General features: G+C 39.4%; 2 protein-coding genes across 7 annotated transcripts in view; both read right to left on the bottom strand.

Annotated features, from left to right (window-relative positions):
* ZNF410 (zinc finger protein 410) overlaps positions 1–2,602 on the bottom strand; it is a 40,204-nt gene extending 37,602 nt beyond the window's left edge. The window contains exon 1 of one of the 5 annotated variants that reach the window (XM_028167035.2): positions 2,321–2,602. The gene's annotated coding sequence lies outside the window, so the exon portion shown is untranslated. The remainder of the gene's footprint in view (positions 1–2,320) is intronic. The other 4 variants (XM_007184437.3, XM_057542400.1, XM_057542399.1 and 1 more) reach the window with 4 other exon arrangements.
* Positions 2,603–4,464: 1,862 nt separating this feature from the next.
* Positions 4,465–22,049, bottom strand: PTGR2 (prostaglandin reductase 2). Of its 2 annotated transcripts, none has more exons than XM_007184432.2 (10): positions 21,816–22,049; positions 16,970–17,054; positions 15,532–15,650; positions 13,288–13,479; positions 10,593–10,763; positions 9,587–9,796; positions 8,500–8,621; positions 6,904–6,991; positions 6,094–6,133; positions 4,465–4,956 (listed from the first exon to the last, which is right to left on the bottom strand). In XM_007184432.2, the coding sequence occupies exons 2-10, from the start codon at positions 17,004–17,006 to the stop codon at positions 4,871–4,873; spliced, it is 1,065 nt and encodes a 354-aa protein (XP_007184494.2). In that variant the 5' UTR covers positions 17,007–17,054; positions 21,816–22,049; the 3' UTR covers positions 4,465–4,870. The 2 variants fall into 2 exon arrangements, with proteins under 2 accessions (XP_007184494.2, XP_007184493.2); XM_007184431.2 differs by having other exon boundaries at positions 21,890–22,048.
* Positions 22,050–27,158: the final 5,109 nt, after the last annotated feature.

Genomic DNA, 27,158 nt, shown 5'->3' with positions numbered 1-27,158 from the left:
TATTTTCTATCTCTGCTGTCTCCATTACAGCACTTACCACAATTTCTAATTCTTTTGTTTTGATACAGTATTCACTTTTTGTCTGGCTACCCCCTAGATTGTAAGCTCCATAAACAAGGGCAAGAACTAGCCTGCCTTGTTCACTACTATAACTCCCAGAACCCAGAACCCATCACCTAGTGCCTGGCAAAGTATTGTAGGTAATTCATAAGGAATTTAGGTCTCCAAGAGTCATTTCTGATACTGTGAAGCTCTGAGATTGTCTTTACTATGAGTTTAAAGGGCTTTTATACAAACTTCCTGTAAGCAGCTAGTAGACACTGAACAAATATTTGTATAACGAATGAATGACTCCGTGAATGATACCCAAATTTTTGTCTCTATTTCTGACCTCTCTCTGTACTCCAAACTTTCATTTCTAACTGCTTGCTAGGTATCCCCATGTGGATATCTACCTCAATTTTAACAATGTCCAAAATACAGACTGTCACCTTCCCCACCAAACCTGTTCTTCTTCCTGTATTATCCATTTCAGTTATTGCCCAATTGTTCTCCCACTCAGCTACAAATTCTAGGTCTTGAACAATCTCTCTCATCCTCCATATTTAAATAATCCCAGTGGTTCTGATTCCTCCAAACTTATTCCTACCATAATGCCCTGTTTAGGTTTTTCATTATCTTTCAACTACACCATGAAAATAGGCTTCTAACTGGCCACCTTGCCCTTAAAATTCCCCTTTCCATTCCATCTTTTATGCAGCCACTCGAGCTATCTTTCCAAAACACAGAAATGCTTAAGTCACTTCCCATACCCAAAGTTCAGTGCTTCAGAATTAACAGTCAAATCCCTATGTATGGCGTTTTAAATATTCAACAATATGTCCTCAAATACTGTTCCAACTGCAGCATCCACTATACACCTCAATGAACTCTTTTCTCCAGTACACACTGGACTGGCTACTAAATGAACACTCCAACCTATTTTAGTGCTCAAGGTCCCTTTCCCTTGTGATAGTTCTTCAGTAATAAGACCCTCCAGTAATAAAACCCTCCAATCCAGCTGTGATCTTCTGAAATCCTTTCCAGTCTTTAAAATCCAACTCATATGCCATCCTCCATGAAGACCCCTTTCCCTCCAGTCAGAACAAATCTGTCCTTCCCTTGGTGTTCTCACAGCACAGTTTAACCTCTCTTTAGCAATTATTTCAGCTTGCCTTGGGAGTTAGTTGTCTACCTGCATATTTTTCTCACTGGTTAAGGTTCAATGAATTTATTCATCCTTCTCCTTTCTCCACTGATGTTTTGCACAAACTAAGCATTCAGGAAATATTTACTGAATGAATAGGTAACCCCCTTCATTTACAGAGGAAAAAAAAATCCAAAGCTAGAGATTAACTTGCCAAAAATTAGACCTCTACTTAGATGTAAAACTTAAAAAACTAGAACCTAAATCTTTTGCCTGAGAGTTTAGTTGACCTTGTCTCACACGAAGATAACACAAAATGGAACTTCTCACTCCCTAACAATAACAAAATGCCCCTGGCTTTATTTTTAAATGTTTCTTTTATTCTCTTTGCAAATACACTGCGTTGGTCCTTGTGCCAAAGTGAGGAAGAAATACAAATTCTTAAGTTCCAAGTTAATAATATTTAACTGCCAAATGGTTCCTAAATGCATTTCAGAGCCTCATGAGCAAGTGAGATAAACTTTAATAAACTAACTGAATTCTTTTCTCTGAAGAAACTTCAACCTGCGAAATGCATAAGGCTGTAGACTCTCACAGCCCACACCCTCGCCTTGAAATGACACGCGAAGGAGAAACCAGTGGCCCAGACCCTCCGAGTCGGCAGTCTTCCTTCTTCTAGACCGAGAAAGTAAGTGGACGTATGAAAGAAGACGGTAGATCTGGGCTGAAATGTCCAGGTCAGCGTCGCCTTGGCATCCTCGTTCCCCCATTACAACAGCCTAGTGAAGGGCCCCAAGGTCCGCAGGCAGGCCTCGCGGAGGGTGCAGTCTGGGAGCCCCCGCCGCGGGGACTCGCTGACTCTAGCTTTCTCCAGGTTGGTCTTGTCCCCATGCCCCTGGCCCCGAAACCAAGCGAAGGAGCCGAAACATCTGCCCCAAAAGCCCGCGAGAAGAAGAGCCGAAGCCGTAGGGCTTCAGACCTGCCGCTCCAGATCCGGGTGGGGTGCCCCGGGGCGGTTTCCCTGTCCTCTCCGGGGGCAAACTCGGCCCGAGCCCCCGAGGAGCCAGCACTGGCTCCCTCCCTCTCGGGGACCACCTAGCCGAGCGGGTCGGTCAGGCCCACCCCGGAGCTCACCTTTCCGTCCCGGGCAGCCGTCCGTCCGTCAGTCGGTCACGAATTCTGTCCACACAGAGCGTCTTCCGGCTCCCGCCGGAAGCAGCTCGAGCGCGGGACAGGAAGTTTGGCCGCCCCCCACACACACACCCACTCGCTCGCCTCCTAGCCGGGCTGTTGCAGTCCCGCAGGAGGTTCCGGCCCGGGGGCCGCTGGCCTGCGCGGGCCAGGCAGGCTTGGCTCGGAGAGGGAAGGCACTGCGGTCTCCTGCCTCCCACTCATTCCCTCTCGGCCTTTGTAGCTCCGTGGTCTGCGAAGCCCGAAAAACGGGGTCAGTCAATTCTAGGCGTGACGTCACTGCTTCCCTGCTGCAGTGGATGGGGTAGTTATCTCCTGTCAGCTGAGATCAGTAAATGTTGCAATGGAGGCAAGCGAGAAAGAAAAGATCACTACTTAAACATTTATCAAAGTTCTTAGTGAAGAGGACCTCGAAGCTTCACTGCCCGAGAAGGGAACTTTTAGAATCTAGTTCTGCATTGCATACCAGGTGGGGTAAGAATTGAGACTCCAGTGTAGAACTTTTTTTTGGAAGGTGAAGTCCCTAGAGTCTGGGTTCCGTCAGTACAGTAGAATGTGAAGAGCTCTCCGATGTCCACACCGGTGCTAGAACACTTGAGTTTCAGGCCAGATGCTGCAACTTGTTAGAGCTTTACGTGTTTGACTGACTTTGTGAAATTACTAATTTTTTAATACTTGCTGTGTGCCAAAGGATGAAGGAGGGACTGAGCTAAGATAGTGGCAGTGGGAATTAAAGGTGTTTTGTTTTGTTTTTTAAATAGATTTATTTTATTTATTTATTTTGGCTGCGTTGGGTCTTCGTTGCTGCGCGTGGGCTTTCTCTAGTTGTGGCAAGCGGGGGCTCCTCTTCCTTGCGGTGCGCGGGCTTCTCATTGCGGTGGCTTCTCTTGTTGCAGAGCACGGACTCTAGGCCTGCGGGCTTCAGTAGTTGTGGCACGTGGGCTCAGTAGCTGTGGCTCGAGGGCTCTAGAGTGCAGGCTCACTAGTTGTGGCGCACGGGCTTAGTTGCTCCGCGGCATGTGGGAACTTCCTGGACCAGGGCTCGAACCCGTGTCCCCAACATTGGCAGGCGGATCCTTAACCACTGCACCACCAGGGAAGCCCTAAAGGTGTTTTCTAAGAAGGGCATTTTCAAGGACAGAGACAAGTTTGAAGAAACCAGGGAAGTAGTTCAGTACACAAACGATGGTGATTTGAAAACAAAGAAGCAACATGTTTCAAAGAAAGGTAATTCCTCTTTAGATAAGCCGAGTTTATCTATTCCAGGTGCCTATGGGATATTTACTTGTAGGTAAAGGTCCCTACCTAGCTCAAGAGGTCAGAAATAAGATACAGATTGGGGAGTTATCAACACACAGACAAGAGATGAAGCTCTCTCTGGAAAAGTATATAAAACAAGAAAGAAGCGAAGGCCACTGAGGTCAACTGGAGTGACTGATTACTAACACAGTTCGAATCTACACAAAAGTATATTGCAATTTGTAAACAGCTGACCATAAGCCAGCACAACACTCAGAAAATATCCTCAATTTTACTGTATTAAAGGGTTGATTACAATTAATAAAACAAATGCTCTTATTTAGAGGTACATTAATAGGTCTTGAACAGCCATGTTTATGACCATTTGTTACTTTGCTCAGTCAGTTCTGTCATTTTCTGAAGCTGTATTTGTTGTTTAAATCTTTTTCATCACTTAAAACTTGAATTGATGTCTATATCTATTTGCCCTCGAAATCTTTGTAACTATTTGACAGTATGTGCCTGCTAACCTAAAATAAACATAGGCTTTTATCAATATATATTTGAGTTTTTAGGCTATACTGTGAACTACTTGGCAAAACACATATCTTCTGTAGTAAATCTAGTCCCTCCATCAACCTAACCAACCTCAGTTATTTAACTTCTCATACTACTCCCAACACAAAGCCTCTGCTCTCCTACCCCAAAAACTGTTCCACAAGCTCTGAATTCCCCCAAACCCCTACACACACACAGACCCTGCAATTAAGTCCCTCTTCCATCTATAATATGGAAAGACCATCCCAATTTATTCTTCAAGCTTCAGTTCAAGAATTACGTAAAGCATGTCCAGTTCAATATTTACTAAGTGCCTTCTCAAGTATTCTATTTTAAATACAACTTATGAAGTTAATAAAAGTTATTAATTTAAAAAATATTTTGTATGATTAAACAGTTACATCAAATCTCCAGTGGTTTCAGAATATCTGATATAAATTTCATGTAATATTAGTTTTAGCAAAAGAAGGAAAAATAGGTCATGTTGACTTCAATCTATTATTGTAAATAATCATATTGGATGAAGAATACATATACGATATTGAAGATATAGGAAAGAATTATGCAGCTAAGAAAATATCACCTATGATCACATTTAAATCAAAAGCTATCTGTACTCTTAAGGGTTTTTTTTAATGTATCTTGAAATCTTTGTGCAAAACGGAAAGCAATCCATGTATTTCATAATGAAGATGTTTATAGAGATAACAAAGAGGTTTCTTCTGAAATGCAAACTATCTGCTTTCCGATGTTACCTCCTGTCATCATGGACTGGAATGCAGCTGGAAAGAAAAAAAAACTAGGTTATCTGAAAACATAAATGTCACCATCATACATGTTTATCAGTAGGTCAGACACATACAATTAATTTGAATAATTTCTTCAATGATTTTAAGTACAGAAGGAAACTGTCATGAAAAGAAACCTCAAGTAAAACACTGGCAAAGTTACAGGACAAACTAACCCAATTAACATCTTAAAAATGTGTTTTTAGGGCTTCCCTGGTGGCGCAGTGGTTGAGAATCTGCCTGCCAATGCAGGGGACACGGGTTTGAGCCCTGGTCTGGGAAGATCCCACATGCCGCGGAGCAACTAGGCCCGTGAGCTACAATTACTGAGCCTGCGGGTCTGGAGCCTGTGCTCCACAACAAGAGAGGCCACGATAGTGAGAGGCCCGCGCAGCGCGATGAAGAGTGGCCCCCGCCTGCCGCAACTAGGGAGAAGCCCTCGCACAGAAACGAAGACCCAAAACAGCCATAAATAAATAAATAAATAAATAAATAAATAAAAAATGTGTTTTTACCCAAACTAGAAATTATTAATTGGTGTCTACATCCATGTTCACTGTTACAGAGTCTGAAGACTAGAGGCAAATAAATATGAGGATAAATGTCAGCAAAAACAATTTTTAAATAACTTAAAAATATTAGAAATCTAGTCATAAAGTTTTACTAAGTAAGTGAAATATACATCTCCAAATATATTAAATTTTTTTCTCAAAAAGGAAAAATTATCAGTTTAATCCTCTTTATTTGAAACAAAAGAGAGCGTGGAAATCTGTGTATGTTAGTAAAAAAAAAAACAACCCCCAAATATTGAAAATTTGCTTCATGTAATCTTATGACGGCTTAGAACCATTCAATCTGAAAAAGTTACCTAGAGGCTAAATGACTTTCACAATTCTTACATTTTTTTTTCATAAGTTATTTACAAAACCAAAGAAACACTTACTTTACAATTTGAAATGAGAAAACAATGGCTCTTAAATACCACTAAGTTGAACTTCATGAAGTTTGATTAAGACTTTACAGGAAAGAAATGATTTAAAAAGAAAAAAACAACAAAGAAGTAGAATTAAAAGAAAAAAGAGAGTATTTGTGCTGAACTCATGTGTATAATAAAATCTACATTCATCTTACCTCCCATGTTTTCCAATCCATTTATCATAGTCTCTTTAATCTGTAAATCAAATTAGGTATATTTTATATTCTTTAGACTTCAGTGTTTCTATTTAACAGTTTTCAGTTTTGCAAAAGGCAGCAATACTATTTAGCATTTTCTGTCTAAAAAGAGATATTCTTCTTTTTGTGTAGGTAGTCCAGAAAAGTTTCCTATCAATTCATTTTTTTAAGTACAATCCTATTTTCCCATTGTCTAATCTTCAGTTTGTAATATCACATGCTATACACTTTCTTTTCAAAAAACAAAGTATATAAGCACACACACATACAACTTTGCCTATCATTTTCATGTTTCAAGAACATCCTAGGTCAGGGTCTCTGGACCCCAGATCGATAATTCCTGATTTTCAGCCATAGCCAAGAGATCTATCAGAATGTCCAGGGAGGGCAGGAAACATGTATGGTGGTGGAGAGGTACTAGGAGGTGCTTATAAGATTTTCGAGAAAGCACAGCTTCTAACACATAGTAGCGTTCCATAAATATTTGTTAATGAATATTACAATTTGGAAAAAACAAAAACCTATTGATCTTGTAATACAGTCTAAGAAAAGTAAACGTTAATAAAATTTTAGATAAAGGGACTAATGAGAGGGTTTCTCAATCAGGAGAGTTATCCTCACTCAGGAGGTAAAGTTTATTTATAATGTTCAGTATACTTTTCTTTTGTAGAAATACTTATTATGAAACTAATATTAAATTCAAATAATACAAAAGTATATCAAGTAGCAGGAAGAATAATACTGATAAAGAACAGAAGCAAGTTCTACCTTTAGCTTTCCTTCTTTAAACCACTGACTCAGCTGGAGAATGCCAGACTCAAATTTGTCCTTAAAATTTAACACCAGAAATCTTTCTCTGTAGTGGGGAAGAAAAGGATAATGATCAGAGACTAGGGAGGGAGTGAGAAAGCCCAAATCAAATCATTCCAGAACTCTAAAATTTGTTAATCTTTCAAACATTAGGACTTAATCACACAGAGTCTGGTCAGATAGAGCTTTAGGTGTAGTTACAAGCGTTAAGTATAATGGACTTCTATTGTATTGTCTGCCCAGCATCTACAATCCCATTTGGTAGTAACACTGTGATTTTACTTTGTGGGTGACATCCTTTCCCCACCCTCATGTGACGAAAGAAAGCCAGGCCAGTCTGAGCCATTAAGTATCAGCTTGGAGATGTAATAAAACTGCAAGAAGAGAGCTGTTCTCTTTTTTGCTTGGATTGCTAATCTGGTAAAATGTAAGAGTAAAGATAACAGTCATCCTCCTGCTGCTGCAAGAGGAGAACCTGTGAGGGAGCCAAGACAATCCAGAAGAAAGCACAGCCCAGGGGTGAAGAAAAACTGAGTCATGGGACCTCCCTGGTGGTGCAGTGGTTAAGACTCCACCTGCCAATGCAGGGGACACGGGTTCGAGCCCTGGTCCGGGAGGATCCCACGTGCCGTGGAGCAACTGAGCCCGTGCGCCACAACTACTGAACCTGTGCTCTAGAGCCCACGAGCCACAACTACTGAAGCCTGTGCGCCTAGAGCCCATGCTCCGTAACAAGAGAAGCCACCGCAATGAGAGGCCCGTGCACCGCAACGAAGAGTAGCCCCCACTCGCCTCAACTAGAGAAAGCCCGCGCGCAGCAACAAAGATCCAACACAGCCAAAAGTAAGAATTAAAAAAAAAAAAAACTTGAGTCATGACACCACTATGCAAACCTTTTATCCAGCCAAATCTAAGCCAGTACTAATATTGAACTTCTTAGATACATGAGCCAATAAATTTCCTTCACACTTAAGCCAATATGAGTTGAATTTCTGACACTCGCAAAAAAGATTTGCAAAAGATTGATTGAACAGATGCATTCTTCAAAAAGTTTTCTGCCAGGGACCTAATTAATCAAAACCTAAATGACCACCTTAAAATGTACATTTTCGGGGCTTCCCTGGTGGCGCAGTGGTTGAGAGTCTGCCTGCCAATGCAGGGGACACGGGTTCGAGCCCTGGTCTGGGAGGATCCCACATGCCGCGGAGCAACTGGGCCCGTGAGCCACAATTGCTGAGCCTGCGCGTCTGGGGCCTGTGCTCCGCAACAAGAGAGGCCGCGATAATGAGAGGCCCGCGCACCGCGATGAAGAGTGGCCCCCGCTTGCCGCAACTAGAGAAAGCCCTCACACGGAAGTGGGGACCCAGCACAGCCATAAATAAATAAAATAAATAAATAAAGATACATGAAATTGCTAAAATTAAAAAAAAAAAATGTACATTTTCAAGTTTTATTTAATAAGAAAAATTATATATGAAGAACAACGTATTTTGTATACATCCATGATCTTTAAACCCCTTGAATCTGGTAATAAGGGGAAAGCGTAGAACACACCTTGTGATGTTTCTTTCTTTCCGGATTGCTTCTACAGCAGAGGGTAGTGGAGGAGGATAAGGCACATCTTTGTTGTACTGAGAAATTTGACCACATAGGATGATGTGGCTGTCCTGATTCATCTGTTCAGAGAAAATTGATGATTATAACCTAAGATATACACCTTCCCTATGTTTACTAATTTTATGGCTGCCTCAATGAAAGCCTCCTTGACTGTAATATTTAATCTTTTTTTTTTTTTTTTTCAACTGGCCGCACCACTCGGTTTGTGGTATCTTAGTTCCCCGACCAGGGATTGAACCTGCGCCCTGGGCAGTGAAAGCACGCAGTCCTAACAACTGGACCACCTCCAGGGAATTCCCTATAGTATTATATAATTAGTATTATATAATTATAATGCCAATTAATTGATTTTGTTTTGAAGACTTACCCATTATATGTATTAGAGAGCTTTAATTAGCTAGAAAATAAGTCTACTCCAAAGGAACACAGTGGTAAATAAGAGTTTGGTAATCAGCAAAAGAAGTGCATTAGTTCTCATTGTCATCATTGATGCTACTTTTGTTATTATTGGTAAAGTATTTCTTAGAATTTAAATAATTTAACCTCAATTGAAAACAATTTTACATATAGTAAAGGACAATGCAGTGTTAACAGCTAATGTTGATAAATTGTAACACTGTCAATTAAAATATGTAAATACCTGCAATCTGTGAAAATCCTTTCCTTACCCAAAGTCATGGCTGTAAGTTGGTTGATGTAAGTTGGTTGATGGTTAGAAGTGAGTTAAAGGTCAGAATTTCATTTGAATAATACAACTGTATTTTTTCACAAAAATAAATTACAGGTGAAAATATAACATTGCTAGCAAAGAACTGAAATTGATGCTCACAGTGCAAATCTACAAACAAATGGAAGTAGCTTCAGCAAGCTCTTCTGTATCACTTACAATACTGACCATCATGTTTTTCACCATAAACCCTACAATTTTATAAAGTTTTTTTTTCTCTCTCAGTATCAGGTAAAAAGATATCACATCAAATAAACTGTAGTATTCAAATTTATAACAAACAAATCAGAAAACAACCTGACTTATCACTGTATCGCTGATGTCACCGCCAACATTGTCAAAGTAAACATCCACTCCAGAGGGGCATAATTCACGGAGTTGTTCTGCCACACTCCCCTCTTTATAATTAATTGCAGCATCAAAGCCCAGTTCTGAGGTCAAAAGGAGGCACTTCTCAGGTGTTCCACAAATTCCCACAACTCTGGAACAGCCCATCAAATGGCCAATCTAGAGGGGAAATTTTTGAAAATTAAACAACTTTCTACTGTCACAATTTAAATGTAAAAATGTGAAAGTATGAAAGTTAATACAAGTACATATATGAAAGTGTTCGTCACAACTGAGGTTAGATTATAAGGCTTTTAGCTAAAAGTAATTTGAAACCAAAAGAACTGAGAACAGATATAATGGCATTCTTTAAAAAATTAAGATTGAATAAAATTAGAGTTAGTTTGAATGTTAAAATCTCGCAATTTAAAGATGATGTCATAAAAGGAATAGTCAGACTCAAAATATCTCTATCTTGCAATTCAATATTTTTCAGGCCTGTGAGCAACTAAAATCACTATTAAGATAAAATGTTTTGTTTCAATGGTTTCACACTATAAAGGCTATTATTCATAAAACAATGTACTTTATAAATTTCTATCATAATATTTACTATACTTCTAGAACCCAGTAAGTGCTTTCTTATTTGAAGATGATTTTTTTTTTAAATATAAATTTGTTTTTTAATTCATGTAATTCCAGACAGGTACTCTGTGATTTTCTTCTTCATATTGATTAGAGCAATGCTCTAGCATTTACCATGCCATTTTTGGTTAAAAGAGAACAAAATATAAAAATCTATAACATTTTTCATATTGTTAAGAAGAGAGTCTAAGCATGCAATAACATCATTTCTACCAAAAATGTGTAAAATACTCATAAATTTGTTCAATTTTATATTTTAAATTATATACACATATCCAGAGATTGTTATGACTAGTTTTTTAGAAAATCAGATTATTCTCCAAAAGTTTACCTGCCCAGCTAAGGATCCACAAGCACCAGCAGCCCCACTAACAACCATTGTCTGATTAGATCCAGCAGTTATATGACCTTTTTCCTGTATCCCAATCAAGGAAGTCAAACCAGGCATCCCTATAGCTCCAAGAAAGTATGAAAGGTGTCCATCCACAAGCTGTGGGTCTACCTAAAAAACATATACATACCTTTTAAAAATAATACTAGGAATTTCCGTTTTAAGTCAACAGGGTAGAGACAACCTGTAAAGTACTGTATTGTGTCCCCCCCAAATTCATATATTGAAGACCTAACTCTTAGTGTGAGTATATTTGGAGATAGGGCCTTTAAGGAGATAAGTTTAAATGAGGTCATAAAGGTGGGGCCCTAATCTGATAGGACTATGTCCTTAAAAGAGGAAAAGGCACCAGAGATCTCTTTCTATGCAGGTGCACAGAGGAAAGGCTGGATACTGTGTGAGGACACAGTGAGAAGGCAGCCATCTTTAAGCCAGCAAGAGAGGCTTCACAGGAAACCAAATGTTCCAGCACCTTGACCTCAGACTTCTAGACTCCAGAACTGTGAGAAAATAAATTTCAGTCTATGGTATTTTGTAATGGCAGTTCAAGTGTACTAATAAACAACCCAACATAGTTTCAAGAACAGTAAACCATTCTTCAGTCTTGTTAAAATTCTATAATTTACTTGTACAAAGTAAAAAAAAAAAGAATATTACTTCTCTTTATAGTAAAAAAAACCTACAAAACCTTTAAAAAAGAATTGCCACATAAGAGATACCAAACGTTCTTTCTTGTCAATGTCCCAAATATTTCAAAAGAGAGGAAACACTTAACAGGAAAACACTAGGCAAAACTGGAAGGTTTAAAAATCTCTGAGCAATTCCAGAGTAAACATTTATCTATATAAAAATGAGCTCAAACTCTAACAGTTCTCATTACTGATGCTTAAAATGGTCCATGGAAATGTAAGGAAGGTGTGATACAATTTCTTCTAGCTTAATTACAGAATTAAATGAGGTCTCTGTCAGCATTTTAGCATTTTACATTTATATGTTTACCAGGCCCAATCAATAGTTAATTATACTTCTCTCACATTTTCTGTGCCTGTTTTCTTATCTGTAACATTAGGGAGAATTGAAAAAAAATTATATAGAAAGACTCCCTACCATAAAGGTTTTATAATCGTTTTTAAGGAATTGAATAATTTTGGTAAAAACTCAATAAACCACCAAAAGTAATCAAGATTCGCCACCTTGCTCTGCCACAAAGAAAGAAAATGGCAGTTTGTAATCAGCAGTTTTAAATGGCTATCAGTTAAGTCTGGTGTGTGAATAAAGGTAATGGAGATATTAAAGTCTATAATATACAGAAAGGTCTACCGTACACTACACAGAAATGTATCCTGTAGTTAATAGTCATTTATTAGTAAAGCCAGTATAAAAACATTGTGAGATAAGTTTGCTTTTAGCAAAGATCATTTTTCTATCCCTTCTGAATTCCTCTTCCTCATTTCTAATACCTACTCCCAAACATTTTTAAGCTTTCTCCAGTTGCTTAATTTCCCACTATAGCGCAATGACAGGGAAAACTAGAAAGTGCTGAATGTTTCTCTTTCACTTCCTGCTATGAAATTTCTAGTTAAATATATTTTACTAGTACCATTAAGTTGGCAAATGATTGTGTAATGTCTCCCGCATCTCATTTTATCTTAACAGCCATCTTTAACTGATTATAATAATTTGTAATCATAAAAAATACTAAAATTTTATAAAGCTTTTTACAAAGCCTTAATCACATTTATCATAGCTAAATTTAATTTAATTTTCACATTCACTTGTGAGGTAGCTATTGTTTTCATTTTGCACATGAGGGAACTGAGGTTCAGAGATATAACGTAACTTCCTTGATGACAAATATTAGGCTGAATTACATGAGGCTGCCAGTTTTTGTAGGTCAAAACAGACAAATAGGGCTTCCCTGGTGGCGCAGTGGTTGAGAATCTGCCTGCCAACGCAGGGGACACGGGTTCAAGCCCTGATCTGGGAAGATCCAACGTGCTGCGGAGCAGCTGGGCCCGTGAGCCACAATTGCTGAGCCTGCGCGTCTGGAGCCTGTGCTCCGCAACAAGAGAGGCCACGACAGTGAGAGGCCCGCGCACCGCGATGAAGAGTGGCCCCCGCTTGCCGCAACTAGAGAAAGCCCTCGCACAGAAATGAAGACCCAACACAGCCATAAATAAATAAACAAATACTTAAAAAAAAAACACACACAGACAAATATTGGTAATTCCACATGGTTCAGCCTAACAGTAGAAACCGAACTCAAGATTTCTTACACAAGATGGAATTTCAAACACAAACCAAATGAATTTCTTAAGTCAAGTGGTAATTTCTCAGGAAACTTTAAAGCATACAACTATAAGGGGCCTTCTAGTTCTTAGTATAAAACATTTATGTAAAATTTGAGAAATTAAATATGGAAAACAACATCATTCATTGGCAATCTAAGAACTGTCATACATAGTTACAACCAACAGTGGAAGAGGAATAAAAGGCTTTCCATATTCTGACAGCTATCTAAAAAGAAAACATGTGCTTTTATTTCTTCCCTGATAACAAACAGAACTGAGCACCAAATGCATAAAGAAGGAATTACAGGGGGGGAAAAAATCAGATACTTTATATCATACATCACCTTTTCAAGGATATTTCCATCTAGAATAACCTTGGTTTGCCAGGGCCAATAGAAAGAAGTCACAAAATCGCCTTTAGTAAAATTTGTGTGTTTGCTTTCTTCTATAATCCCAATACCTCCACCATCAACCACCTGAGACAGCTGCCAAGGTGATATATAGTCACTGCCAGTGTCTTCATTCATTCTACAACGCTAAGAAAAGAAAACATAGATTAGGATAATTCTCTCTGATAATACTGAAACAGTTTACTAATTTACCCAGTGACTAAAAGAAAGTATGTAATAAGTAATGTTAAGTACAGTGTTAGCCAAACAAAACTTACCTTAATTTCTCTCTTCCTTTCAGTTATTTTTTATCCTGAAAAAAAAGTATCACCTCTCTAACAAGTAAAGAAGTGAAATTAAAAAGGAATTTAAGTATGTTCTAAAATTAGATTGTGGTGATAGTTCCACAACTTTGTGAATAGACTAAAAACCACTGAATTGTACACATTAAATGTGTAAACTGTATATGTGGATTATAGTTCAATAAAGCTGTTAAAATTCTTACTTAAGAAATTTATGTAATATTATATACATTATGCTAGCAAAAATAATACAAGATACTGTGTCAATGGTTTCAATGGATTGTAGCAAATTAGGTACACTTACTGTTGCTGATAATATTATAAAACTGTCTATTTTTTTATAGAAAACAAACTAGTAACATATAGACCATAATACTGCTCATTTCTTCAGCCAAGCAATACTGCTTCCTCAATGGAAATAACCCAAAAGTAAAACAATTTTTACAGTTATTCATCACAACTTCAGACCAAGCACTACAACATTCCCCCTAACCTCAGCTGGATGTTCTTTATTCCTCAAAGACATAATGTCACAATAGCACCACACCTTTCCATAGGACTAGGGCTAAAGATTTCTCTGGGAGGTAATCTAGGCTTTCTTCCTCTCTGTGGCTCACTCTTGCCTCTCTCATGAAGGCCAAGATGTACAAGCCTACAGTGTGGTCCAGGAGATGGAATAGATGGAAGGCTGCTTGATCAAGGGGCCCTCCCATGGTCTGGTTCAGTTCACCAGGGGAAAAGACCACACAGGGAATTGAGGCAGAAGCTTCTATGGGAATACACTACACTTCTGCTTGTGTGCCCCTCCCATATATTCTTGAAAAGCAAGTGCAGCAGCCACTGGATACTGGCCACACCAAGAACCTGATTCTTAAGGCTAATAGAAAAAGTGGGAACGAGTAATTCCCCATAGGTAAGCGAATGATGTCAACACAAGAAAATGTTATACAACCACCAAAATAATAATATCTGGACTAGTTTTTCATATGAAGGTATGAATATAAAATCACAAATATGAAATCAAAATGGTATATACATATTAAATATAACCATGTAAAGTACAGTACATACAGTGATTAAAATTACTTGTGAATTTGGAATGATATAAAATTTCAATAATTTAATGTTCATCAGATTTCATTTTTCCCCTTTAAAGATGCTTATGTCCTTTTTTTTTTTTTTTTTTAGAACAGTGTCAAGTGAAAGCAACCAAAGTAATTTTCTTCCTTCCTTCCTTCCTTTAATACTTAATAAGCACTTACGCTTGTCACTGGAGATACAGTGATAAATAAGATCTTTGTCATAGTAAGCTTTTATTAGGGAAAATAAATATCTAATAACAACACAAATAATTACTAATTTAGGCTGAAGGTCAAGGTACTGTTTTGAGAAAATATAACAGAAAGGACTAGTCTGAGGGTTCAGAGTGGTTTGTTTTTTTTTTATAATTTATTCATTTATGTATTTTTGGCTGCGTTGGGTCTTCGTTGCTGCACGCGGGCTTTCTCTAGTTGTGGCGAGCGGGGGCTACTCTTCGTTGCGGTGCACAGGCTTCTCATTGCAGTGGCTTCTCTTGTTGCGGAGCACGGGCTCTAGGCGCGCAGGCTCCAGTAGTTGCGGCATGCGGGCTCAGTAGTTGTGGCTTGCGGGCCCTAGAGGGCAGGCTCAGTAGTTGTGGTCCACGGGCTTAGTTGCTCCGCAGCATGTGGGATCTTCCCGGACCAGGGCTCAAACCCATGTCCCCTGCACTGGCAGGCGAATTCTTAACCACTGCGCCACCAGGGAAGTCCCTCAAATATTTATTAATCATGAGGCTTGCACAATGAAATTCAGATGCAACATGAAAAAATATGAAAATAAAATTATTTTCACTAAGTCACAAAATCCTGATTCTTACCATGTAAGGATCCACAGAAAGGTAAAGAGTTCTGACTTGTACTTGTCCTTCATTGATATTATCTGGTAAGTTTACTTCTTCTACTCGGAAATTTTCCGCCACTGGATTACCATTTTTTCCTAGAATATTAGGCAAAAATATAAAATCAAAAAGTCACTTTCCCATAGAATTATTTATTATTTTTAAAAGGTCACTCTAAGATTTAGAGCACTCCTGGAATACACACATGAATATATCCCCATTGTTTTGTAATTTTTCTGTAACTCAGCATAAATTCTTCAAATAGTTTCACTTGCTCTTGGTTTTTCCAAGAATTTCTTTTGGCATATTGCTGTCAATGTAAAAATTTCTTTTTAAGGTGATTACAGGTAAATCACCTCATCTGTTGTAAAATTATAGAAGGATTTCAAAAAGTGAAAAAGCACAGCCAGCTTTTTTTTTTAACTATGAAAATTGAAATTCACAAAGTAGCAGAAACACCATATTAGCCAAAGTAAACAGGTAAACTATCCTTCCTCATTTTAAGATGAAAAGAGAAACTTAAATGAATATAATTAAAACTTCATATTCATTGAATCATCAAATTTATAAGGTGAAAACGGAATGTAGACATTTTAATCTAATTGCTCACTTTACTAAAACTGAGAAAAGGTAAGTGTCTTTCCCAGGCCACATGCTAGGTAAGCACCAAAACCAAGGCAGCATGGGCCCAAACCTCTCAGGTTACTTCCATACCTACGCTTCTATGATTCAGGGTAGATGTCAGGTTAGATGACCTAGGATGACATAGGTCAGTGCTTTTCACATAAAACAGAAAAGCACATCTTAAGAATCAACGATACACATTATAAAGAAAAAACAAAAGCCACATATATTTGTAATATAACCTTCTAAAAATTATAATAATTTTAAAATACCTTATTTCCTCAACAAGTGGCCTTGATAAGTTATCATTTAAAAAAATGAATATTGGGACTTCCCTGGTGGTGCAGTGGTCAAGAGTCCGCCTGCCAATGCAGGAAACACAGCTTAGAGCCCTGGTCCGGGAAGATCCCACATGCCACGGAGCTACTAAGCCCATGCACCACAATTACTGAAGCCCGCACACCTAGAGCCTGTGCTCCGCAACAAGAGAAGCCACAGCAATGAGAAGCCCGCACACTGCAACAAAGAGTAGCCCCCGCTCACCTCAACTAGAGAAAGCCTGCGCACAGCAACGAAGACCCAACGCAGCCAAGAATGAATGAATGAATGAATAAATAAAATTTTTAAATGAATATTATATTGTTTAAAGAGTTTCTTCTAATATCTCTACTAGTGTTAATATCTTCCTACCTAATTTACCACATTTACATCATATTATTACTTTTTGTTCCTCCATTTGCATTAATAATTATTAAAGACCACAGCTGTTCATTCATCACAGACAAATACATACCAGGTCGGGAATTCAATACCACTCTTTGTACAATCATCACCTTGTTTGCACAGTGGTCTCACAAGACTTCTGTATAAAATAACTCCTATAAACAGAAAAGTTTTAAATCACAAGTTATGAAATATTCAACAATTTAAAAGTTAAAAAAGAAAGTACATTTGTGTTTCTGAACAAGGAGAGGAAAAATCATATTTAGGATCCGAAAAAGATGTAGTCTCCTTTTAGAGTTTGCCTCCTAAAGCAAATATATGAAGAAAGACTAAATCTAATTAGAATATTTGGCTAATAAGAACAAATTCACTGAAGATTGAGTGGAACAAAATGTTTTTGGCCTCATAATTCAAGCACATTCATCTTCAAGCCATCATGGTTAAGGCTCCTACTGTAGCTTGATTAAAAGAAAACAATATGATATATTCCTCCAGAGTTAGCCAGTTAGTCTAGTAGCAAATAAAACACTAGCCATTTAATTGAGATGTAACCAAATTTTCAAAAGTTCTTTTATTTATTTATCAAAATGGAAATTTCTTAATAGTTCTGCTGATTATAAAAGTAATACATCAAAAGCATTTTAAAATCCTCACCTTCTAGGAAATTATGTAATATAGAATGGCCAAGTGAGTAAAAAAGGATCAATTTATTGTGGGTTTACAATCTGAGCTAATGAAAGAAGCAAAATGAAGTTCCAGTGCTAGCACTATCTGACTTGGGCATGCTTACTTTATCCATCACTAAAAATGAGAACAGACCGTTAGTGTTATTCTGTACCAAGGACTGTTGTGCTATGAAACATATATATATATATATATATATATATATATATATATATATATATATATGCACATATATATTCATTTAGTATTTAACAATATTTTATATATATTTCATTTAATCTAACAATCCTATTAAATATTTTATTATTATCCCCAATTTATAGATGAGGAAGTGTGCCTTAAAGGGTTTAAGCACTTTCCTAAGGTGGCGGAGTTGAGATTCAAACCCAAGCTGTCTGACATTCCAATCACTTAACTACTACATAAAAATTTCCATCCTATATGTCTAAGTTGTTTGATTTTTAAGTTACTAAGCAAATATTATCCTTTTTAAAATTATTTACTAGTTGTTTTCTCTCATTAGATATTTTATTTCATCCTCTTTAGTACCTAATAACATTGAGAAGCCCAAGAACAACAATTATATCAATGACAATTTTTTTACAATTGCAACATATTTTTTATTAAATTATAGTTGATTTACATTATTATATTAGTTTCAGGTGTAGAGCATAGTGATTCAACATTTTTACAGCTTATACTCCACTAAAAGTTATTACAAGATAGTGGCTATAATTCCCCATGCTATACAATATATCCTTGTTGCTTATCAACAGTTGCAATATATTTAGCTCTTAGCATCATTTCTTTTTTTTTTTTTTTTTTTAATTTTATTTATTTATTTATTTATTTATTTATTTATTTATTTTTGGCTGTGCTGGGTCTTCGGTTCGTGCGAGGGCTTTCTCTAGTTGCGGCAAGTGGGGGCCACTCTTCATCGCGGTGCGGGGACCGCTCTTCATCGCGGTGCGCGGGCCTTTCACTATCGCGGCCCCTCCCGTTGCGGGGCACAGGCTCCAGACGCGCAGGCTCAGCAGCTGTGGCTCACGGGCCCAGCTGCGCCGTGGCATGTGGGATCTTCCCAGACCAGGGCTCGAACCCGTGTCTCCTGCATTAGCAGGCAGATTCTCAACCACTGCGCCACCAGGGAAGCCCTTAGCATCATTTCTAAGTTTATACAGCAGCACACTTAGACATCTGACAACCATCTGTAGATCCATTTGATATTTAATAATGCTTGCCTTGTATCACTGGGTAATTTCATTTACCCATGACTCTACTCCTAATCTAGTTTCTAAATTTGCAGGACTCTTGAATTTCTTCATATTTCTCTATATCCCATATAGTACCTGAGTTTCTTATATAGACCTGAGATTTATGTATACTTCTCAGAAAAATGTTAAATAATCATCATGGGGTATTTTTCAAATCTTGCTTAACATAGTATTTATATGGAGATAACTTATGGAGAACTTTCACACAGATTTATTTATTTCTTAAAACAAAGTATATAGGTAATATCCTTATTTTACAACGGAAACTGAGGTACAGTTTGTACCCAAGATCACATAGCAGTTAAGCAGAGGAGTCAGGACTGAAACATAAATCTCCTCATCCCAGATCTCACTTGTCCTCACTCTTTCCACTATTGCCCCCCAATCACCTCCAAACACGGTTTGCACGTATATAGCCACATAATAATGTTCAACTCTTCTATAGGTACCCTTTTCTAGAGGAGAGGAATTCTGCTCCTAATTAAGAACTAAATGTCTGATGTTAGTGGCATTCCATAAAATAGAATGAAGAACATGGATATTCATCCTATTTGCTTCCTTACTTTTTATAATGTATATATTTATAATCTCACTGGTTGTGACCTTAATGGCTGGTTGCTTCCAATATCCACTCTGTCCTTTCGGACACAATGTTGCCAGCTAAGGACTGCGTTCCCCAGCTTCCCATTAAAACAAAATCCCAGACATCATCCTATTTCATTCAAAAATCCCTCAGTTATGCATCTCTAATAACAGGTTGTTTTAAACATAAACACTATGCCATTAACATAACAGAATTAATAGTCCAGGTAATTCCTTGACATTATCTAATACCTAGTGCACATTCAAATTCTGTCTTTTTACAGTTGGTTCGTTAGAATCAAGGTCCATATACTGTATTTTTGAGTCGCCCCTTTTTTATTTTATGTCACTGGTTGTTGAAAAAACGTTTCTTCATTCCTTTGTCTGTTGAATGACCTCTGATTGCATCCTCATAGTGTCTTTTTTTTTTTTTTTTTGACTGAGCAGCATACAGGATCTTAGTTCCCTGACCAGGGATGGAATCCGTGGCCCCGGCAGTGGAAGCACAGAGTCTTAACCACTGGACCACCAGGGAAATCCCTATTTTTATTTATTTTTTCTCATAATGTCATTTACTTCATTCTTCTGTCTCCCCTCTTATCCTTCACAGGTAGTTAGATCTAGAGGTTTGATTAGATGCAGGTTCAGACTTTTTAGGTAAGAATCATTAAAGGTGGTGCTGTGTGCATCCTATTTCATCAAAGCGAGAAGTTCATAATGTCTTGTCGGGCTAAATGTATTTTTTTAAAGAAAATCTCCTATTGAATCACCATGGGTGTAAATTACGTAGGGTTAATAGGCAAAGTTTTCCAAATTGATGCTGGATCCAAAGATAACTGACCTTAAGTGGTGATTAACAGCACCAAGATGGCTAAATTTTCAAAGGAGTCTTTCCAAATGAAGTTTCATATTTGCCACCCTTTTCCCTAATTGCTTTCAATGTATGCTTTATTACTTGAAATTATGCACACTGTAGATTTGTCCAAATACTGCTTATCAGCATGAAAAGTACACTATTAAAGTTTTCTCCCTCTGTATCAAATTAGAAAGTTTTCAACTATCAAACACTACAATTAACTAATGTAGGATAATCGTGCAATATCCCTCCATAGCACAACAAACAACACATTTAAAACATAAAGAAATTTAGTCACAAAATTAAAATATACAATATGATACACCAGCTCTAGATCTGAAAGGAGGTGTGGTGGTGGTGGTGTTATTCATCCCAAATGGGAGGGAAAAAAAACCTCAAGTCCTTATTGACTGACATCAAGCAGACCATATTTGCCGGTAGGTTCCTAATTGGTGGTAAGCAATATTCCAAAATAATACCAGATCAATGATCAACTGAAAAATTCTAGTGCCAGTCAAAAAGAGTGTGTTATCTGAATGTCTACCTTGCAGCCTAATATAAGGGGTAGGGCACCCAACTAGGAAAAGCAGAGTACATGTCCTACTTCTAATCACGCGGGATCTTGGGAAAGTTCCTTCTCTCCGCCTGTTTCCTGAATGTTCCTAAGTGCCAGGAACTGGGCTAAAGATTTAATAGCCATTGTCTCCTTTAACCCCTCCACCCAACAACACTCTGAGGATGGTACTGTCACTGTTCCCATTTTATAGAAGAGGAAAACGAGGCACAGAGAGGTTGAATAACTTGCCCATGGTCGCACAACTGGTAATGACTGCACTAGAACCCTACAGGCAAACACAACACACACCACTGCCATAACATGAGCTTCCTAACATCTTTAAAAAACAAAACAAAACTTCTCTACCCTGATCTTGCTCAATTATTCTGCCACAAATGACTGTTGCCCACGGCCTTATTACAAAACGTGTAAATCTCTGGGATTTCCTCCACTTTTTCTGGACGGTCGCTCTCCTTTCCTTTGAGACTTATGTTTTTTTCCTTCCTTTCCCCTAGTATGTGGGGATTCCTGCACGGCTCTTCCATTTCTCAGTGGCTTCACCTTCTATGGCTCCTACTACCAACCACTCATACGTAAATTACTAAAAATCTGCGTCTACAACCCAGAATTTCAGACTGACTTCCCATAATGTAAACACCAAGATAGGGACTCGTGCCTGTTTAGTTCAGTGATTTATGTTCACCCCCTATGCCTGGCACATGGTAGGTGCCCATTAAATATGTTTTAAATGAACATCCCAAGGACACCTTAAACACAATTATGTCCAAACTTGAGGTTGCTTACCACCAATTCTAAAAAAAAAAAAAAAAAAAAAAAAAAAAAGCCCTGCTTCTGCTTCTTCTCGAGCATTCCCTATCCCAGTGACGAAGGCAATAATGCTAGCGTCGCCAGCAGCTCCAGGAGGAAACCGGGAGGTCACCCTGGTTCCTCGATCCTCCCTCACCTGAAGGACCCGACCCAGCCTCGGGCTCCCCAGCCCTAATAGGACCTGCCGGCGGAGCCCCGCGTTTCACTCACCGCCGAGGAGCTCGGGAGGAAATCTCGCGCGGTTTGCAGAGCTTGCGAGGGGTCGCCGCGAGACCTCTGCCGTCCGACCTCAGTACGCAGGCGCACGGCTAGACCTCGTCTCCTCACCCCCTCCCCTCCCAGGGGCGGGCTTTTGAAGTTTAGGCTACAGGCCTGCCTGCGTAACAGCGTTTCCGTGGAAGGTTGGGAAGGTGCGGAGATTTAAAGACTAGTCACATATATGGGCAAAGTGTATTAATAAGTTAACCGGGATTGGTGGCCTATGACTGCCCCTACTACCTGGACCCAAAGAACAAATCGTTCAACCTTGACCAGTGAGTTCACTTCTAGCGGTACTTTGAAGGAATTTTGTTTTATGGATTTCTCCCTGAGTCTCAGGTTGGAAAATTACGGTTAGTTAGGGGCCCGACAAGCCTACCCTTCGTTTTATAGACGAGGAAACTGAGGCTCGGAGAACGGCTGTGATTGGACCATCTACCTTTCAGCTGGTTAGGGGAAGTGCTGGGGTTACATAGTCTCTCCAGACTGCTGGCCCAGGACTCCTTCCCTTACAACAGGGCTGTCTTTCTTTCGCAAAGAATCCCAGCTTCCTCAAAGATGGATTACCCAGTGTGACCTGGCATCTCAATTTCATAATTGTTAATTGCCTCTTTTTGTGTTGAACTAGGTTGAGCAAGGCTTATTCCTAGGATAGCTGGGATTCCCCAGGGACTTCAAACCCTAAGGGAGACCATTCTGAATTAGGCAGGTGAAATAATTGCTATTTATATTATATTCATGTCAGAGCTAATAGCTCAGCATAAATCATAGCACTCAGTAGCTGAAAGGTGACTGGGATTGTGAGCAAGTGGGTAAGAATCATTAAACAGCCTGGAGTTCCTCGTAGCTTCACCTCTGAAATTTTTACTTCTTCAGAAAAGCTTCAGGAAAGGACTAGAAAGATTATACTACTGTGCAAACTCCTTCATGCAGGAGGAGAAACTTACTTCTTTTATCTCTCTTGTACAGGTAGACCTTCGATAACGTTTTGTTGTAATAAATTGAACCAACTAATGGAAACGAAAATAACAGACTAAAAATAATAGCATAAAATAAAGATAGTCTAGAACTTGATTTTTTTTTTTAACTGACTTTATGAAGTGGCTTTTTTTTTTTTCCCCAAATTTATTTATTTATGTATGTATGTGTGTATGTACGGCTGCATTGGGTCTTTGTTGCTGTGCGCGGGCTTTTCTCTAGTTGCGGCGAGCGGGGGCTGCTCTTCGTTGTGGTGCGCGGGCTTTTCATTGCGGTGGCTTCTCTTGTTGCGAAGCACGGGCTCTAGGCACACGGGCTTCAGTAGTTGTGGCTCCCGGGCTCTAGAGCACAGGCTCAGTAGTTGTGGCTCACGGGCTTAGTTGCTCCGCAGCATGTGGGATCTTCCCGGATCAGGGCTCGAACCTGTGTCTTCTGCATTGGCAGGCGGGTTCTTTAACCACTGCACCACCAGGGAAGCCCTGGAACTTGATTTTAAAAGACTCTCTCAAAGTAGAAAAGAAACCCTGCAATATTAAATTAATTTTGACTCTCTTGATAGAGGGTCTGTGAACTCCTTGTAACAAGTGTGATTTTTCTCCCCAGAATGAGTTCCTATTTCCAAAAATTCAAGAAATGAGTGTATTAATTGTGTGCTCATGAGAGGAGAGAAATTTTTCCAGAACTACCTAGTTAAACCTCTCCCCAAATCCTAAACCTCAGAAACTGTGTGAGATAATAATTGTTCATTGTTTTAAGCTGCTAAGTTTTGGGGTATTTGGTTATGCAGCAGTAGATAACCTAATATGTCCACTAAGGGAACTCCCTGGTGGCCTAGTGGTTGGGATTCCAAGCTTTTACTGCTGTGCCCGGGTTCGATCCCTGGTTGGGGAACTGAGATCAAGCTGCATGGTGTGGCCAAAAAAAAAAAAAAAAAAAAGGAGAGAAATGGCAGACTCCAGGGCTGGGTCAGGGTAAGCCCCAACCAGATGAGCCTGAACATCTTTTTTTTTGACTGCACTGCACGGCATGTGGAATCTTAGTTCCCCAACCAGGGAGCAAACCCATGCCCCCTGCAGTGGAAGCACAGAGTCTTAACCACTGAATGGCGAGGGAAGTCCAGTGAACATCTTTTTGCCACCAAAAATGATGAAGTATGTCACAGGGACACAGAAGCCAGCTTGAAGGGGATCCTATTGGCCAAATCTGGGACAACTTGAGCACCAAAATAATTAATTACAATAATGCTTTACAAACATCATAAGCATAGAAATTTATGAATCTAAACAATAATAATAAAACAGAGAGAATGGAGTGTTTTTCCTTACAGTAGGATGCTGAGAGCTAGCTGATAAATGTAGAGGAAGTACTAGAGTATCATAAATACTAAATGTAAAATATTAGAGTATTGTACAGCTTTCATAGTAAAGATTGGATCAGACGAGAATTATCAGTGGATGCTAAATCTAGGGGGACTAAGATTCTGCACCCAGTTTGGATTCTGCACCCAATTCCAGTTAGGGGAGTTTCCCACACACCACCAAGCAATGCTCTGACACCAGCTTGGGTGACTTACAATTCAACTCAATTCTGATACTATCTACCTGGAGGTAATATCAGATCCCACAGGTTACGTGGTCAGTCCTATAAGATTGCCCCCCCAACACACACACACACATTCAGATGCCAATCGAAAGTCCACCTGTGCTTCTGAGAAACAGGCTACAGATTGGAAGTCCCAATGATCCTCTGCTTGGATTCAATCAGTTTTCTAGAGCAGCTCACAGAATTCAGAGAAACATTTTACTTAATAGATTACCAGTTATTATAAAAGGCTATAACTCAGGAACAGTCAGATAAGAGTGATGCATAGGGCAAGTATGGGGAAAGGGTGCAGAGCTTCCATGCCCTCTCCAAGCTGGACAGTCTCCCTGCTTCCCCACGTGTTCACTAACCTGGAAGCTCTCCAAACCCTGTCCTTTTGGATTTTTATGGAGGCTTCATTATATAGGCACGATCAATTAAGTCATTGCCTATTGCGACTGAACCGAATCTCCAGCCCCTCTCCCCTCTCTGGAGATGGGAGGGTAGGAAAACTGAAAGTTCCAATCCTCTAATCACTTGGTTGATTACCCTGGCAACCGGCTCCCATCTTTAGGTTACCAGTGAGCTTTCCAAAAGTCACCTCATGAACATAACAAAAGATACCTTGATTCCCTCATCACTTTTGAAGTTCCAAGGGTTTTAGGAGCTTAGTGCCAGAAATGGGTAAAGACCAAATAGGTATTTGTTATTATAAATCACAATATAACAGGGATATTGTGTTGAGGAGCAGGATACTTGCATTGAAATAAAGTGCAAGTGAGGAAAAAAAGTGGTGATGATCTCAGGTGGCCTCAGCCTCCAGTGGCTTGAAGCAGAATTTTGGTTCCCAGCCAGAGACTGAGGTCGGGCCGTGGCGGTGAGAGTGCCGAATCCCAGGCACTAGACCACAAGGGACCAGTGGCGAGTGACAAGGCTCCGGCCCATCAGCTGTGTAGAAGTGAATTTACACATAGAGACGGAAAGTAATGAAACAAGTAAGATATTTATTAGGAGGAAAAAGGGTATGTGAGGATAGACACATGGGCAGACTTAGAGAGTCATGCCCTCATGGTCGTTTGAATCACTATTATGGGGCATTTCTTCTGGGTTTCCTTTGGCCAGTCATCTTGTTCTGAGTCCATATTTGGTATATCTCAGGGTCCTCCCATGTGTGCGTGTGCATCTCTTAGCCAAGATGGATTCTAGTAAAGAGGCCTATGGGTAGGCCTCTACATCACCTACTATGCGGTGGCGCCCCCTCCCTTTTTGACCTTCAGTAGGAGCCTTTCTGTGTGTGTGTAGTCGGGAAGGTCTCTTTGACTCCGAGAATGAGAAATGTGTGGTCTTTTATCTCTTATCTGGGCCGGGCTCAGCTCCTCTCTAGCTCCTGCTACTTTTGAGTACCTGTCCACAGGGGAGAGACACCAGCTGTTCAGATTGGGGCCTACCTATCTCCTGCCTCAGTGATTATACAGTAGAAAAATCTGAAAGATCTTAGTATTCCCTTAGTGAGCTTTGTGGATGTGTGGATTAATGTCATTCATCAAATTTAAGTTTTCAGCCATTATTTCTTCAAAAATTTTTTCCGCCCCTTTCCCTCTCCCTTCTCCTTCTGGAATCACTGTTACATGTATGCTAGTATCTTAATGTTATCCCACAGGTCTCTGAAGTTCTGTTCATTTTTCTTCAGTCTTTTTTTCTCTCTGTTTCCAGATTGAGTTATTTCTATTGATCTATCTTCCAGTTCATTTCTGCCACCTCAAACCTGCTGTTGAGCCCCTCTAGTGAATTTGTCAGTTATTGTACTCTTCCGTTTCAGAATTCTCATTTGGTTCTGTTTTTAGAATTTTCTGTAACCTTATGGAGAACCTGTATTTGTTGATGCATTGTTGTCATGCTCTTTAAATAAAGTTTTCTGTAGTTCTTTGCACATGTTTATAAAAGCTGATTTAAAGTCTTTGTCTGCTAACTTCAACCTCTGGGAACACTGAGAGGCCATTTCTATTAACTGCTTTTTTCCCTTAAGTATGGGTTACACTTTCCTGTTTCTTTGCAGATCCCATAATTTTCTGTTGAAAATTTGACATGTTAGAGAATATATTGTAACAAACATGGATTCTGAAATTTTCCACCCTGGGGCTGTTGTTTCTGCCGTTTTTATTTCTTTGTTTCGTCCCTTCTCTTTTTCTTCTTTCTTTCTCTCCTGTTTTTCCTTTTTTTTCCTGCCTCCTTTCCTTCCTTCTTGCTCACTGGCTTTCTTCCTGCCTGAGCTAAATTTGGTCTCCACTCTGGGTGTATGCAGCCTCAATTAAGACTATGCTTTGCTCCAACCACAGCTGCAGCCTCAGGCTAGTGGGGCCAAGCTGTTGACCTTCTCCTCCTCACCTGCACTGGAGATGTCGCTTCCACTGACAGTACTTCTGAGTGTGGACCAGATAAAGCTCCAGATAAAACATCTCCCTGGGCTTCCCTGGTGGCGCAGTGGTTAAGAATCCACCTGCCAATGTAGGGAACAAGGGTTCGAGCCCTGGTCCGGGAAGATCCCACATACCACGGAGCAACTAAGCCCATGTGCCACAACTACTGAGCCTGCACTCTAGCGCCCGCGAGCCACAACTACTGAGCCCACATGCCACAACTACTGAAGCCCACGTGCCTAGAG

Source organism: Balaenoptera acutorostrata, chromosome 3 (genome assembly GCF_949987535.1).
Source record: "Balaenoptera acutorostrata chromosome 3, mBalAcu1.1, whole genome shotgun sequence".
NCBI lineage: Eukaryota > Metazoa > Chordata > Mammalia > Artiodactyla > Balaenopteridae > Balaenoptera > Balaenoptera acutorostrata.
Note: the sequence above shows the minus strand (reverse complement) of the source record. Positions and strands in the feature narration are given on the sequence as shown.

Excerpts from the sequence above, each read along its gene's own strand:
- PTGR2 (XM_007184432.2), bottom strand. The coding sequence starts at position 17,006 with ATGATTGTACAAAGAGTGGTATTGAATTCCCGACCTG. Across the intron at positions 6,992-8,499 it reads AAAGAAAGAAACATCACAAG|AGAAAGATTTCTGGTGTTAA; the intron begins GTGTGTTCTACG and ends TCCCCACTACAG. Across the intron at positions 4,957-6,093 it reads TGGATTGGAAAACATGGGAG|CTGCATTCCAGTCCATGATG; the intron begins GTAAGATGAATG and ends TTTTCTTTCCAG.